The sequence below is a fragment of the Amyelois transitella genome, chromosome Z (genome assembly GCF_032362555.1).
Source record: "Amyelois transitella isolate CPQ chromosome Z, ilAmyTran1.1, whole genome shotgun sequence".
Classification (NCBI taxonomy): domain Eukaryota; kingdom Metazoa; phylum Arthropoda; class Insecta; order Lepidoptera; family Pyralidae; genus Amyelois; species Amyelois transitella.
Window position 1 is genome coordinate 9,857,920 of NC_083535.1, and position 14,938 is coordinate 9,872,857.

Here is a 14,938-nt window from a genome sequence, read left to right on the forward strand (position 1 = left end):
GCGAAATTATGTTTCTAACTTGAATTATGGAAATAATTAATGGAACACAATTTTTAATTTCTTTTTGTGTTATGTTCATACTAATATTATCTGAATTATGTCTGTTTCTGTGTTCGATATCATTTCTAATATCATGATTGACTCGTGAACTGATTACCAGTTGATGTATTTTTTAGTTTGTAATGTAAACGGAATATTATTGCTCGGAATACCATCGGATCTCTTAAATAATTAAATTCCCTTTTTGCTAAACATAACACTTCTCTACCCAGGTACTAGAAAACCTGACGCACCTTCAAGCCGACGACGGCATGTTCGAGGTCATGGACCGGGTTCCGGGGCTTCCCCGCGACCTCTACGACATCATGTGCGAATGTTGGCGGCGAGACGAGTTGGACCGCCCGACTTTCGCCGAAATACACCTTTTCCTACAAAGGAAAAGTCTGAACTACGCGACCACGTGATCCTGGCGAATTGCATGCCCGAACATGCCGGGCGTGTATTAGCAAAGCCGACGGGGCAAAAGTTGAGAGTGCAACTGTTTTAACGAAGCGGTCACTAGGTTTTAGGTATTCGTGGGTGATACACGCATATTTGGTTGTACATTGAACTCTTACGGTGAGGGTAACCTCCATAAAACCTGCAATTTTAGGTATCTGAATGTGTAACCGACTAATTATGAGCAGAATTAGCAATCCAGTTTTCAGCATTTTGGGTCATTTTTATATTGAAGGGTCTGTGTAATATCTTATTCTTGTGTGGTCTTATAATAACTGATACATTAATTCAAATCAGTGAGAGCATTATACTTAACTCTAATAGCCATATCAGTACTATAAGATCTATATTGAATCAGAAAAAATTGTTTCTGTAGGTACTTCATAATCATAATTAATTGCAAACATTTTTTTTGTAGTGTCCTAATAGGCCACGTTTATCTGTAGTTTGGCTTAATGATAGAATTAATTCAAATAGTGACAGGTTGCTAGCCCATCGCCGGAAACAAGAATCCCAAGTTTACAAGCCTATCCCTTAAGCGCCTTTTATGACATCCTTAGATAAGAGATAGAGCGGTCCTATTCTTTTTTCTATTGTTTCTTTGCAATTTGTTTTTTAACTGTCAAGTGAGTGGGGGTGTCGCTCGTAATTTTACAAGAAAGACCATGGTGCGATCTTTTCTAAATTGTGACCTGTGTAACAGAACTTGTACATGTTTTTATGTTGCAATAAAAAAAGGTTTTCAATGTTTCTGATATGCGTGTATTTCTAGAATACGATTTGTATGAAGTGGAATATATGCGATCTTTTTAAATTTAAATAAAGTCGCATATATCCTTGGTAAGATTTCGATTGGTTTTCGATTTATACAATAGCGTTGTTGTCGGTCCATCCATCACGTCTATATCCCTTGCGGGGTAGACAGAGCCAGCAGTCCTGAAAAACTGACAGGCCACGTTCAGCTCAGTAGGCTCAATGACAATTTTGTTGTTATTAAATCTATGTATCAATAGTAACGAGTTAAATAGTTATTAACATATAAATATATACATAAACGTGTAGTTAATCTAGTTAAATCGAAAACCAATTACGAGTGACCATAGCGACGGAACTCAACATTTGCTCCGAAATTTATCGAGGCGTATACTCACGTTGGGCGTTTGTTTGTGCGTACGCGCACGCAGCGATCTGTCATCGTAGCGTGACATACTACAATTCTCTACCTACTTCAAAATAAAGAGGTTCTCAATTTGTCACGATACTTTTTGTATTGAGTTAATTCTTCGCTGAGAGCTTGACTGTCGTTATTTTTAACATTGACTCGATATTTTAAAGGCTATAAGTACTGTTGTAAAGACTGAGAAATTCTCTATCAATGATTAACCTAGATTAAATCGTTGTCAATAATCCTATTATGTGATTATTATTTTTTTAAATCACTTACCTTAAACGTGTGATCGTTGTAAAAGTTATAAGTTTACGTGTATTTATTTTACATTGTATGAATGTATTATTATACTTTACTGCAGTTTTCATGGTGCGAATTTATTTATATTTATACTACATGTTGAATTATGACATTGCTATTATTTTTATATAGATTTTCCTTTACTCTGATTGCAAACTTACACGAGCTTACACACATGGGATACTAATGTTGTTTTTTCCATTGGCCAATATTTTGAAGGTGCAATTTTAAGTTATGAATTTTTGGCGGGAAAATAAGCTTCAATTTTTTTTTTAAACACCACGAATATATGATTCCTCCCCGCTATTTTCTTCAAGTGCAAGACTGTTTTGATAATGTGTTTATGTTAATAACTTTATACTTCTTTAGAACATTCATAAGCTCGTGTAAATTAGAAAAAAAATCGTGATGATACATTACGCTACGATGTATAGATTTATTGTTTTATTAATATTGTTTTCACGTGAGCTACGTATAATAGACATATGTAATCAGATCTTCCTACACTTCCTCAGAGCTATCTCGTGTGTTCGACTACACACCTATCTTGCCTGCCTCTGTTAATTCAACCCGCTTTAAGCCCTTGTCCTAAACCACAAAGGCAGTAAATAAATGTGATGGTATTAAATATAAGGTAACACACGGCCTATTTATAAGCATACAATGAATTACTTTTCCGTCGTTATTTATATGTCATGTATTTTGAATAATAATAATTTTAGAATAAGTTATTCGTAAGTTCACAAATCACACGACACCGCTAAGCTCAATCATTTAATTTAAATTTAATTCACACGATATTTAATAAATAATAAAGATCTTCGAAGTACAACGAGTAAAAATGGCCATACATATGATAGTTTAAGAAGTGGTTTACATATCATTTTGTACGTCGGACAAGGGTCTAAAGCTGAATGACATGTTTTTAGCAAGAATTTTGTTAATGGGGTCTAGTTAGCTTTTCCCGCTGTAGGACAGTATACATACACTTTTAATGGTGCAGTGATATAAAGTTTTGAGTAAAATACACCACATCTCCTTTTTATTAATTATAAACGTGCACTATACATAGATAAATTTTAAACGTAGGAATAGTAAATAATTGAAGCGCAGACAGGCAAGTCCGGTGTAGCACTAGGTAAAGTTACCAATCCATAGTCATTTATTTTCATAATCACATTTCACAAAACATAAATTAGTAATAATATATGATAAGCTGTTAGTTATAGTTGCAACTGAATCGAATAAATCTTGTTAGAAGTAATTAAATAGTTGAAAAGTTGTCTATTTTCCGTAGTTTGCCGTGGAGTATACAGTTCAGACAATACGACTGCGCGCGATTAGATAGTGTACCTCCTGTCGCGTTAGTGTTGCCCGCAGCTACACACGCTGGTGTTGCCAGCATGGAACATTGAAATACCAAAAATAATGATAGTTATATAGTACTTATTAATTGTACTTCGTAATTTAAAGCTAATTAAATTGTTACTTACTTTATTTATTAGACATAGCGTTATGGTGCAAATAAAAGCTCAAATGATAATAACGTTTATTACACCGTTTGATCATTAGAAATCGGCATTTTATATATAAATAGAAACTATTTCTCCTTGAAGACTACCAGTGTTAAATATAAGTATATTTGTTAAGATGCCGATCTTCAATAATTCGGCATTTATAGGGTTAAGAAAAAATATATTGCCAACTTGTGTAGCTGCGTGTAAAGCCTGTTAACACGAGTAGCAAAACTTGAACACTGATATCTTCTAATATCGAAAAGAGAATATGAAATTATTTTTGCTTATATCGTGTTGACAGGATATGTAAGCTTATAGTGTATCATTAGCTCTATTTTCTCTGTCGTGGACCGAAACTTACGGCTTAATCTCTGAGCCTAATAAGTAAGCACCTAGGTTTAAGGCGTTTAAATAGAAATGCAAAGTAGAAATGTTTTACTTAATATTGTGCTACTGTAGCGTAAAGAACGCAGACTTTCCACGTAGTTAAGATTGTTACAGCTTTAACTTGATTCCACCTAATGTACGTTTGAAGCATCCGTGTAGATCCAGGTTTTATAGGCTAGTATAAGCACTTCTATTTTCAGAACTCACTTGCAAACTACGACAATACAAGCATAATTATGTTATTAATGTAGTATTAGGATTTAAGGTTTTATATATAAATAAAAATTGAATAAGATGTATAAATGGTATCTTAATGATGGTATATTTGTAATTTATATTCTCACAAATTGTTTGTTACCATCTATGACATGTAGTTGCAATTGATTTTATTTATATGAATTTGCTAGTTATAAAATGTCAATTACCTTTTCTTCCAGGTAATACTTTCATTGAGTAATCTAAATTAAAAAGTTCACTTTTTCTCAATATTTCAATTTTTTTATGCGACTTTAAAACTTTTACTTTATATTCTGATTGTATAGGTTTTTCTCAAAAATTATCATGTAAGTTATAATGTATTTATTAAACAAGTCGCGCTTTTTACGCTGCGGTACCTCTGCGCAGACGGAACCAATGTTTACTAGGCTAATCGAAACATAGAGGTCTAATTATTTTCTAAGTAGCAATTAAAGTTACGCGTTTAATTTCGTAAAGCTCGCCTTATTTTCTTCGTTAATTACTATCTAAATGATAGATAGTCGTTAGTGATAATGTTAGGCACTAATAATAATGTACAATAACACCCTCTCTGCCTTAGTGATGCTATTCTTACCCCTAATGCTATGACGAAATATCACATTAGAACGAAATTATAATGTATCTTGTAAATACGAATTCTTATGCTGATGTGTAATATATCTGCACTATGGAAAACTTAAAATTCCTAACAATGGTCCAAACTTCACTCGCTTTCTTATTTGTACTATACGATTATACAATTATCTCTATTTAGATAAAGAAATAATTAATTAGTCTAGTATAAAACTTATGCTTTAATTTTATTTTAATAGATGTAAATCATGTATTTGTCGAAATGCTTAATTTTCATAATCAAAAGTTTTATGAAAAAGGTGGATACCAAATGCAGTATTTTTATTTTGTACTCTACATCTTTGTACCCGAATAAAAGCAATAATCTAAAACAAATCTTTTTTTTTTAATTCAACAAGTAAGTAACTTGTATAGTCTTCACAACTAAGAACTTTTTAAATCTGACATTACGCTTTGCTATGGTGGACAACTAATAAAAATAAATCATTTCAGGTAAAATCAGATTCAGCTGTGTTCACACTTTATGGGGAGACCAATTTTTTCTTAATCTTATTAATGTCATTGATGGATATTTGTTCGTAGCTACTGGTGTGTATAAAACTGTACATACAGTGTTATTTTCACCCTGAATACCTTACTATTATTTTGTTCCTAGTGTTCAGCCCCGTAGCAAGGAATTAAACAATTGCTGTCCCGTTTCACCTCATATTAAAAAGCGAAAAAGTGATAGCTTTACCCGTGCATGCCATGCTAAGGGGGCAGGGGATGATGGAATGAACGCTGCTGAACAAAAACTTACAAATTATTTGTAAACGAAAGTCCTATTTTGACATCATCATAGAACAAAATAGTATTTTAGCTACGATCTATGGACTGGTACGATATAGTTACAATAAGTTATTGAACGTAATAATCTGCTTCATAAAATTTCGCATTGAACACGTGGTATGAATAGTACCTATACATTTTCTCTTCACAAAAACGTGATAACGTAACGTGTTTAATTGCATAACCAATATTTTAAATGTGCATTATTTGACGTAGGAAATATTTTTATATTCGCTAGTGCATGTTTCGTCAGTGACTCAAATTTAAAACTAGTTATTTAGCCGAAATTCTATGACATTATGATGGTATCAATACAAACCAAAACACTGAATAACATACAAAAATACCCCTTTCACAATCTACAGACCTGAGAGTGGAATGGGAACAGATGTGACCTAGAATAAACAAAGCAAACGAATGACCGACTGTCGTAATTAATCGCATCAGGATATTAACATTTGCATAAATTGACTGCCTGTTATTTTTTACCATACGGAGTACGGACTAAACCACTGCAATATACGTGCCTATAGTATGGGACCCCAATAGAAGAGAGACCCCCAGGAAATGATATTAAAATTTAGATATCTTGTGTGCTTGCCTTTATTTTCAAGTCAAACAAGTGAAAATCAACAAGCTGCATAGTTCTTTTGCTTTCCTATTGGCTTGTGTTCAATATTTATAAATATTCTTATCAGCCTTCCTAACGACAACTTCCTTCGGCTGAATTCGGAAAGCGTTCATATTTTATGTGCTAGATTTCATTCAGCACAATGAGGGGAATTAGTGGGGTCGTGCTGGTAATATATCTGGTACAAATGGTTGTTGCTGTAAAGGTGAAGGTAGTTATGCATTCCGACCAAGAAGATTCTAAGATAGAGGAGGAGGACTTGGCGCGAACAGAATCGTGGCCCAAGAAAGTGTCCGGCGACGCGACCATGATGCCTTTCTGGAGAAGTTCCCGAAAACACGTAGAGGATAAAATTGAGTTCGAGGAAGAAATTAAAACTACGGAGAAGCCGCGGTCAATGCATCCGAACGAAATGATTTTCCCATTGATATATCGGCAAAACCATATAAATAGCATGTTCAAATTTGGAGAGAACTGGTACACTTGGTCAACCGAGAAGAGGACCGACGGTTCCAAAGCAACCAACTATTTTATATGTTTCGACGAGCCCAAACATTGTGATGAAATCGGATGGGTGAGACAACCTTTATTGTATCTATCTAATTTTGAATTATTATACCAGGTATGAAATTACTTGCTTTTCACTTTTATTTTGGCTGTACACAGGAGCGAACGGACGCCCCGCCGAAGTGCGCCTTCCAAATCGATTCTCTGATGCCCGATGACCGCGCCTGTATCAACAGCTTCGGTGTTGAACCTCACACCAACGGCGTTTGCGATGGTGGAGAACAGATGAAGGTACCACTTTTTGTTAGATTGTCATAAAAAATGAGACCAAGACAGACAAGTCTTACATCGATAAACACTTTGATGAGACAGGCGCAGAGAGATGACTTGTAGACTTTTCTACAATGTTGATACCCAAATATAGAATTATTCTGTCGTTCATACGGTGACAGGTACCTGCGTTCATTGAACAAATATAATTCAATTTCATATATGGGCCAGAAATGGAATTGAACAAAAAAAGAACAACAATAGGACAGCATATGGTCAGAACGGACGCAATAAGTAACTTTACGATGACATACATCGACGTGATTCTCATATTGTCACCTACATTCAGCTGATTTCAAATTAATTCAGCTGTGTTCTCCAGGTTAGCGATATAGTGCGTTCGTGCGGCCCCCGAATTCGGTCTTTGTGGCGGTTCTCACGCGTAGGGCGCCGCCCCGCCAACGCCGCCAAGCCAGCTGACGTCAACTCTTTGGTCTGCGAAGACGAGGAGGAATGCTACATCACCGTTGAGTATAGGGTGAGTATCGCGGGTTTGAAATAAATATCTCTAGTTTTATTATTTATCTATTTTGCTATTGTAATAATGCCCACCTAGTAAATTGACGCTTGTCGAAACTTGTGAAAGTTTTTGAAATGAGCATATTTGGTGTAGATTAGTTATGATAAAGAGGTCTTTGTTTAATAAGCTTGAATAGAACATTAGATTAGAAAACTTACATTTTTACGAACATTCCTTTTTATACTGGGTCAAACATTTGTTTGGTGGACTACAGTTCAATCAGTTGGATTTGCTATAACGTGATTTCTAACAGTGTTTTATATCTTATGCAGATTCACCACGATAGGATTACATTCTCCCTGCACGAGCCGAGTCGCGGACAAACTTTCAAGAGCGCTCTAAAACGGGAGATACCGACTGAAGAAGAGAACAAAGTTATAACTGCCACTGAAGCACACGCGCGGGTATTACGCAAACATAAAAAGGCTAAGGAAGAATCCTTGAAGAAAAAATATAACTCGAGATCCAAAGTTAAGTCCACGGAGGGCAAGGGTGCCATCAAAGAACGAAACGATTCTGGTTACACCCGCAGACAAACAAAAAATAAAATTAAAATCCGAGATGATTTGTCCGAAGACATCTCCGAGTAAATGTCTAATCGGGGTAAACCTGTTTTGATTATTTTTAATTTATTGATAAATTAAAAAAATATATATTTAAACAGTGCCTGTATAACGTATAATTTTATAAGATGTGTTAGAAGATTAATGTCCATCATTATCAATCCATAGGAGATTTTACCTAATTGTATGACGAAGTTGAATAGGTTTTCATAGATCGGCACGATAATTTAATCAAATGGCGTAAAAGCACCTTATAACACAAAATTTTCGATAAATAACCTCTTGTAAGACTTTTATACAAGTCTTATATCTTTTTGGTCCTGATTTTTTTGTACTGGGGTTTCATTAATTACGAAAATAATTTGTTATTTTAGTTTTGATGCGGAAGAGGCTACATTTATGACGCTCATCGGATATGAATTCGATGGGTCTCATGAATCATCCTAGCTATAACAGTTGTACATAACACTTAAATCTATTTTCAAGAAACGTTATTGCAATCATAAAGCCAATCTAAATAAGAGGCTTATGTTAGTGTTCGGGAAAGAACATAAAAACGTTTGAAATCTTTAAAATGTTTTATTTATTAATTTAACAAGATAAATCGACGCACACCAAAGCGGAATAGAAACGGAAAAGGAAACAGCAAAACAAAAATGTTGCCATCAACAAATATTATGTTTTTTTTTTAATTGAACATAAATTGGCGAGGAGCCTTGCAAAAAAATAAAACTAATCGCTCCTGAATTATAAACTAATAAACTTAGCGTTCACATATATATTCTTAATATTAAACTTATTAATCATCATAAATTGGCAATACAGCTACCTTGTTTATGGCTCGTTTGTGAACACTCTGACCATACTTGACCTCCACTACTCTTACTTTACCGTCTGAGCCTGGATATAAATTTATGACTCTAGCAACAGGCCATTTAAGTGGAGAGCAGTTATCTCCAATTAATAAAACCAAATCCCCCATTCTAATATTCTGCTTAGCCTTATGCCATTTGGGCCGTGATATAAGCTGAGACAAATAATTTTTATGCCACGCCTTCCAAAAATCCTGTTGGATCTTTGTACATTTTCTCCAGAACTTCAAAATATTTGTGTTACTGTTAGAGGTCAAATCTGGTTCAGGAATACTATTTATTGGAGCTCCACACAAAAAATGAGCCGGAGTCAAAAAAGAAAAATCATTAACATCTTGTGATAATGATGTCAAAGGTCTTGAGTTCAATATTCCCTCAATTTGAACCATTAATGTGTAGAACTGTTCATATGTGAAGCAAATTTCTCCAATAACGCGCTTAAAATGGTATTTAAAAAGTTTAACAGAAGCTTCAAAAAGTCCTCCAAAAGTAGGGCTATAAGATGGAATGAATTTGAACTCAATTCCCCTTGTTGTACAAAAATCTGAAACATTGTCCTTGTGGACTTGAGAATTATTCAAAAGATATAATTGCCTTAACTTATTATTAGCACCTTTAAAAGTTGATGCATTATCACAGAAAACGGTAGCTGGGATTCCTCGCCTGGAGCAAAATCTTTTAAAAGCTGCCAAAAAACATTCAGTAGTGAGATCAGATACTAACTCTAAATGAATGCATTTAGTTACAAAGCAAACTATTACTAGCACATAGCCTTTACTAATAATGGATCTGCGAAGAGTTGACTGTTTAATTTGAAATGGCCCACAATAATCCATTCCAATCTGATTGAACACCCTATCCTGAGTAATTCGAGCACCAGGTAGTGATCCCATTAATTGGCTAGCCCGTTCTGCTCTAAATTTGAAACATATGGTACATCTATGAACTACCTTTTTTATTTCTCTTACTGCACTTACAATATAATACCTTTGCACTAAACTAGACAAAGTTAATTTTAATCCTGAATGCAATAGTGACAAGTGCTCATTGCGTATGATAAGTGTTGTAAAATGACATTTATTTGGTAAAATTATTGGATACTTTTGATTATAAGGCACATTGGCATTTTCCAACCTTCCCGCAACGCGCATTATCCCTAATTTGTCTAAGAAAGGATTAAGAGATTTAACATTTGTTTTTATAGGTATGTTTTTTGCCATACATTTAAGTTCTTGATTAAAGTGTAAAGATTGAATGTACACAATCAAGCGTGACATTGAGTATCTAATTTCAGAAGCAGTGAGATTTCTTAAATTCCTATCATCTTTGGCAAGTTTACAGTTATTTATAAATCTAAGAACATAAGCATATATACGTTGCAACCTAGTTAACGTTGATACATTTGAAATAGGAAACATTTCTTGTTGTATGCTACAATTAACAACATTGAGATCATCAATATCGTCTGATATAACCTTATTTAAACTAATTTCTTTGGGAATGAAATTTACATCATAAAGTTCTTGTGGCCCTTGCCACCAAATTTGGCAAGAAGCCAATTGAGTGGGATTTAAACCCCTAGACAAGCAATCAACCGGATTGTTTGACCCATTAACATGAAACCAATTACATTCTTTCGTTAACTCATTGATAGTATGTACTCTATTTTGAATATATTGTGGCTTATTATCAGATTTCAACCACCAAAGTACTATCTGAGAATCAGTAAACAAATACTTATATCTAAAATTAACATTATGAAATAATGATAATATTTTCTTAAACAATTTGGCCAGCAATACTGCACCATTTAACTCTAGTTTCGGTATGGATATTTTTGCATTAACAGGGGCAATTCTTGATTTACTACAAACTAATGATACATGCACCATTTTTCCATGTATAGCTCTTATATAAACACAACTGCCAAATGCAATATTTGATGCGTCACAATAGCCAATTAGATCTACATGGTCAGCATTACATATTTTAAGATTTCGGTCTATTATAAGGGGATCCATATTCATTAAATCACAAAAGAAATTATTCCAAGATAATAACAATTTATCAGGTAGTGGATCATCCCAAGACAGTTTTTCAATCCATAGTTTTTGTATAAATTCTTTTGCCTTTGTGACAATAGGGCCAGCGAGGCCCAAAGGGTCAAAAAATGTCGCAATACAACTTAAGACAGTTCGTTTCGTCCACTCTTTAGGGAGTTTACCTTCTGGCTTGCATATTCTAAATTGATCATTTTTCATATCTAAAGATAATCCTAAAGCCTTTAAAACAGCTTCATTGTTATCAAATTGATGATGTTCAGAAAATACTTGCTTATCCTTTGGAATATCAGACAATACCTTATTGCTGCTTGAGCTCCATTTATGTAGCTCAAAGCTTCCAAGCCTTAATAAAGTAATTAATTCATTACATACCTGCTTTAATTGCTCAATACTGTAAGACCCAAAAAGACAATCATCGACATAGGTATTATTCAACAACACGCTGGCTGCTAATGGATACTTGTCTCCATACCTTATTGCTAGCTCAACCAGGCATCGCGTGGCGAGAAAACTGGAACTCCTGACACCATATGTAACAGTTTGAAGCTGCAAGCACAATAATGGATCATTAACATTACTTCTCCAAAGGATATTTTGTAAATGATTTTGTGAAGGATCAATTCTTATTTGCCTATACATTTGACGGATATCACACAAAGCTACAAATTCATATGAGCGAAATAATACTAATATCTCGAACAACTTCCTTTGCACTGTGGGCCCATTATAAAGAACATCATTAAGACTTAAATTTAAACTTGTTTTGGCACTTGCATCAAAAACAACTCGGAGACGGGTTGTCTGACTATGCTCTCTTATGACAGGGTGATGGGGCATAAAGTAATATTGATCGATGGGCATCTTTGATGATGCTAAATCGATAAACCTGCCATGTCCTAGGTCAGAATACTCCTGAATAAACTTAGTGTAATTCTTCTTTAGTTCAGGATCTTTGCTAAATCTTTTCGCTAAACTATTTAATCGTTGCAATGCTAAATTGAATGAGTTTCCCAATGTTAAATCTTCGATTGGTATTTTGAGTGGCAACCGCACCTGAAATCGATTATCGATTATCTGTACCGAATTTTTAAATTCGGCTTCACACACTTCGGTCTTTGCTATACCCTCTTTCTCAATTTCAGGAATATGTTGTTCGTCCCAAAATTTTTGAAGGAGGGAATCTACACTCTCATTATTACTAGAAATAGCATTTAAAACAACAGGGTTTTCATTATAATTGACAAGACAAATATCGTCTCTTTTTATATTTCCAGAAAGAACATAGCCAAACTTAGTTGATAACAGACATAAATTTCCTTCACATAATTCAATTTTGTCCGGTAACATAATTTTAAAGAATATGTCAGAGGAGAGAAGGAAAGATATTTGGCCTGGTATATTAAATTCATCATCAGCTAAGTTAATATTGTCTGGCAAATTTATATCTTTTAAGTTGAATTTGTTTTGTGGCAGATAGGTAGTTATATTGTCTACCACAGAAAACATTGCATTGCATATATAATCATTGTGCAATGAATTTAACATAATATTCGCAGCCTTGGTGATTAATTGCTGTTTTTGACCTAAGGCTGATACATTAACTTCATGTTTGAATGTGGGCAAACCTAGCTCACACATTAAATCGGAAGAAATAAATGAAATCTGAGACCCAGAATCCAAAAGACCTTTTGCTAATATAAAGGAACCATCGCTTTTAAAAATCTTAACTTTGACTGTAGGCAACAACACCATACTCCCATAAGAAGCACTATTTTGACAGCACACCTTATCATCCTCATGCAATACTGTATGATGCGACTTACTCTTACAAATACCACATTTAAAGAAAAACTTGCATCTATTATTATGAAGGTTAAGACAGATCTTACACAGTTTATTGTTTTCAACAAATTCTAGCTTCTCATTAATGCCTAATAATTGAAATTTTTGACACATAAACAACTTGTGATCAGGTGATTGACAAAACTTGCAAGATGGGGATGTACTTGCATGATTTGAGACATGAGGTTTAGAAAGAATGTGAGACTTACCTTCTGAATGCTGACTTTCTTCAAAACTCAAAGCTCTCTTCTCCACAAACTTGAAAAAATCATCCAAGGTTGGTAAGGCATCTTGGTTTCTATCTGTAAAGTAAGCCCTGCAAGAATAAGAATCTAACTTTCTCATTAAAATGGTAATAACTATCATGTCCCAATGCTCCGTCTTTTGACCAAGCCCATTTAAAGCTCCTAGTAGTTGACGAGCTGATGAAACAAACTGTCTTAAGTTCTGCGCAGTACCTTTAGAGATTGCTTGTATGTCTAGCAGCTTATTAATATGATGAGTTACTAGAATACATTTATTGTCATATCTATTATTTAGCAACCTTAATGCATCATCATAAGAGCTATTTACTAGAGGTAGACCTTCAACCAGCATTAGCGCATCTCCCTTCAAATATTTTCTTAAATAGAATAGCTTTTGTATAGGAGCAAGGTTAGTATCACCACCGATTACTGCCATAAACATATCCATGAAGGTTTTGTACTGCACCACATCCTTTCCATCGTAGTATGGTATTTCAAGCTGAGGTAACTTCCTGGTCATGGCGCTATACTCCGGCGTGGTATCCTTAAAAATCGTGCTATTGTGGTTTTCAGGCCCCTTCGCAGAATTTAATATTTTCTTCATGCTGCTTATTGTAAATAAGCACAGTTCTTCTAAGTCATCCTCCTCAAAATTAGAGTCGTCAATTTTATCATCTAGAAGCTGCAAACTCAATTTGTGGCTTCTATAAGAAACCAGCGAATCTTGGAGACCTTTAATTCGTAGCTCGATGGATTCGCAATCGACGAGTACTTGTTCTTGTTGTTCCATGGCGAATTTTTGCGCCCTTGTTAGCTGCCCTTTAAATTGTCCAATTTGGGCTATTAGTTTGGTTCTCTGGAATGCTGGATCATTTGAAATCGCAGATTTATGCGCCATTTTATAATTATAATATTGCCTTGGCTTCCCGAATTGTTGGTATGCGTGTTTTATAAAGCTTTTCCTTGAATGGCGTCAAAAATGGCGGCACGGCACGGCGTCGGATTTTTATTTTTTAACAATTTTGTGTTTTTTACTAAATTTGAGATTATATTTATATGTTCCCGGGTTTCGGCACCAATTTTATGTTCGGGAAAGAACATAAAAACGTTTGAAATCTTTAAAATGTTTTATTTATTAATTTAACAAGATAAATCGACGCACACCAAAGCGGAATAGAAACGGAAAAGGAAACAGCAAAACAAAAATGTTGCCATCAACAAATATTATGTTTTTTTTTTAATTGAACAGTTAGTGCTTTACTCGAAAATACGAAGCAATTATTTTAAATAAAAATAAGAGAAAAGTTTGTGTAATAAACTTGTTACTCTGAAACATGATTACGTAGTTCATTAGGATCACGAATACTAATAAGAAGATAAATGGTAAATAATTCTTGAAATTTTATATTAAAGTTATAATAAAAATATTTGCTTACTTGTATTAATATATATTTTTGAACTGCTTACCTAACATACGAGCCGTGTGATATTATTCACTTTGAAAGTAAATTTTATAGACAGTGACTAAGTGCCATCAGTTTTCATTGTACGTGTACCATGTGGTTAAATATTTATAAATTTTATGAGTCTACATATATAAGTGTTGAACTAATCTATCATATTGGCGAAATCAAATGTTTGTTATGAACAATGCTACGCAGTGAAATGTCAGACTGGCGTCATTCGTTTCGGTTTCATATCTTCACACAAGCGAGATTTTCTCGATTCCTCGATATACGGAAAGGTGAAATCAAATTGTAATTACAATTTGATGCGTTATAACTAAGTAAAACAGCTAATGCAGTTTCTTATAACAGTAGTAGGTACCTAATTTAT

General features: G+C 34.2%; 3 protein-coding genes across 7 annotated transcripts in view; 2 read left to right on the forward strand and 1 right to left on the reverse strand.

The window, feature by feature from the left end:
* Positions 1–5,053, forward strand: part of LOC106133823 (discoidin domain-containing receptor 2) — a 66,579-nt gene extending 61,526 nt beyond the window's left edge. For all 4 annotated transcript variants that reach the window (XM_013333656.2, XM_013333657.2, XM_060953589.1 and 1 more), the window contains exon 14: positions 273–5,053. In XM_013333656.2, coding sequence (XP_013189110.1) covers positions 273–464 — 192 coding nt within the window. In that variant the 3' untranslated portion in view covers positions 465–5,053. The remainder of the gene's footprint in view (positions 1–272) is intronic.
* Positions 5,054–6,302: 1,249 nt separating this feature from the next.
* LOC106133794 (uncharacterized) lies at positions 6,303–8,107 on the forward strand. The gene is made up of 4 exons (XM_013333627.1): positions 6,303–6,734; positions 6,827–6,958; positions 7,320–7,475; positions 7,790–8,107. Exons 1-4 carry the CDS (start codon positions 6,303–6,305, stop codon positions 8,105–8,107), a joined length of 1,038 nt encoding a protein of 345 aa, XP_013189081.1.
* A 532-nt stretch (positions 8,108–8,639) lies between these two features.
* LOC106134019 (uncharacterized) lies at positions 8,640–14,332 on the reverse strand. Of its 2 annotated transcripts, none has more exons than XM_013333964.2 (2): positions 13,067–14,332; positions 8,640–11,561 (listed from the first exon to the last, which is right to left on the reverse strand). In XM_013333964.2, exons 1-2 carry the CDS (start codon positions 13,998–14,000, stop codon positions 11,500–11,502), a joined length of 996 nt encoding a protein of 331 aa, XP_013189418.1. In that variant the 5' UTR covers positions 14,001–14,332; the 3' UTR covers positions 8,640–11,499. The 2 variants fall into 2 exon arrangements, with proteins under 2 accessions (XP_013189418.1, XP_060809479.1); XM_060953496.1 differs by having other exon boundaries at positions 13,067–14,290.
* Positions 14,333–14,938: the final 606 nt, after the last annotated feature.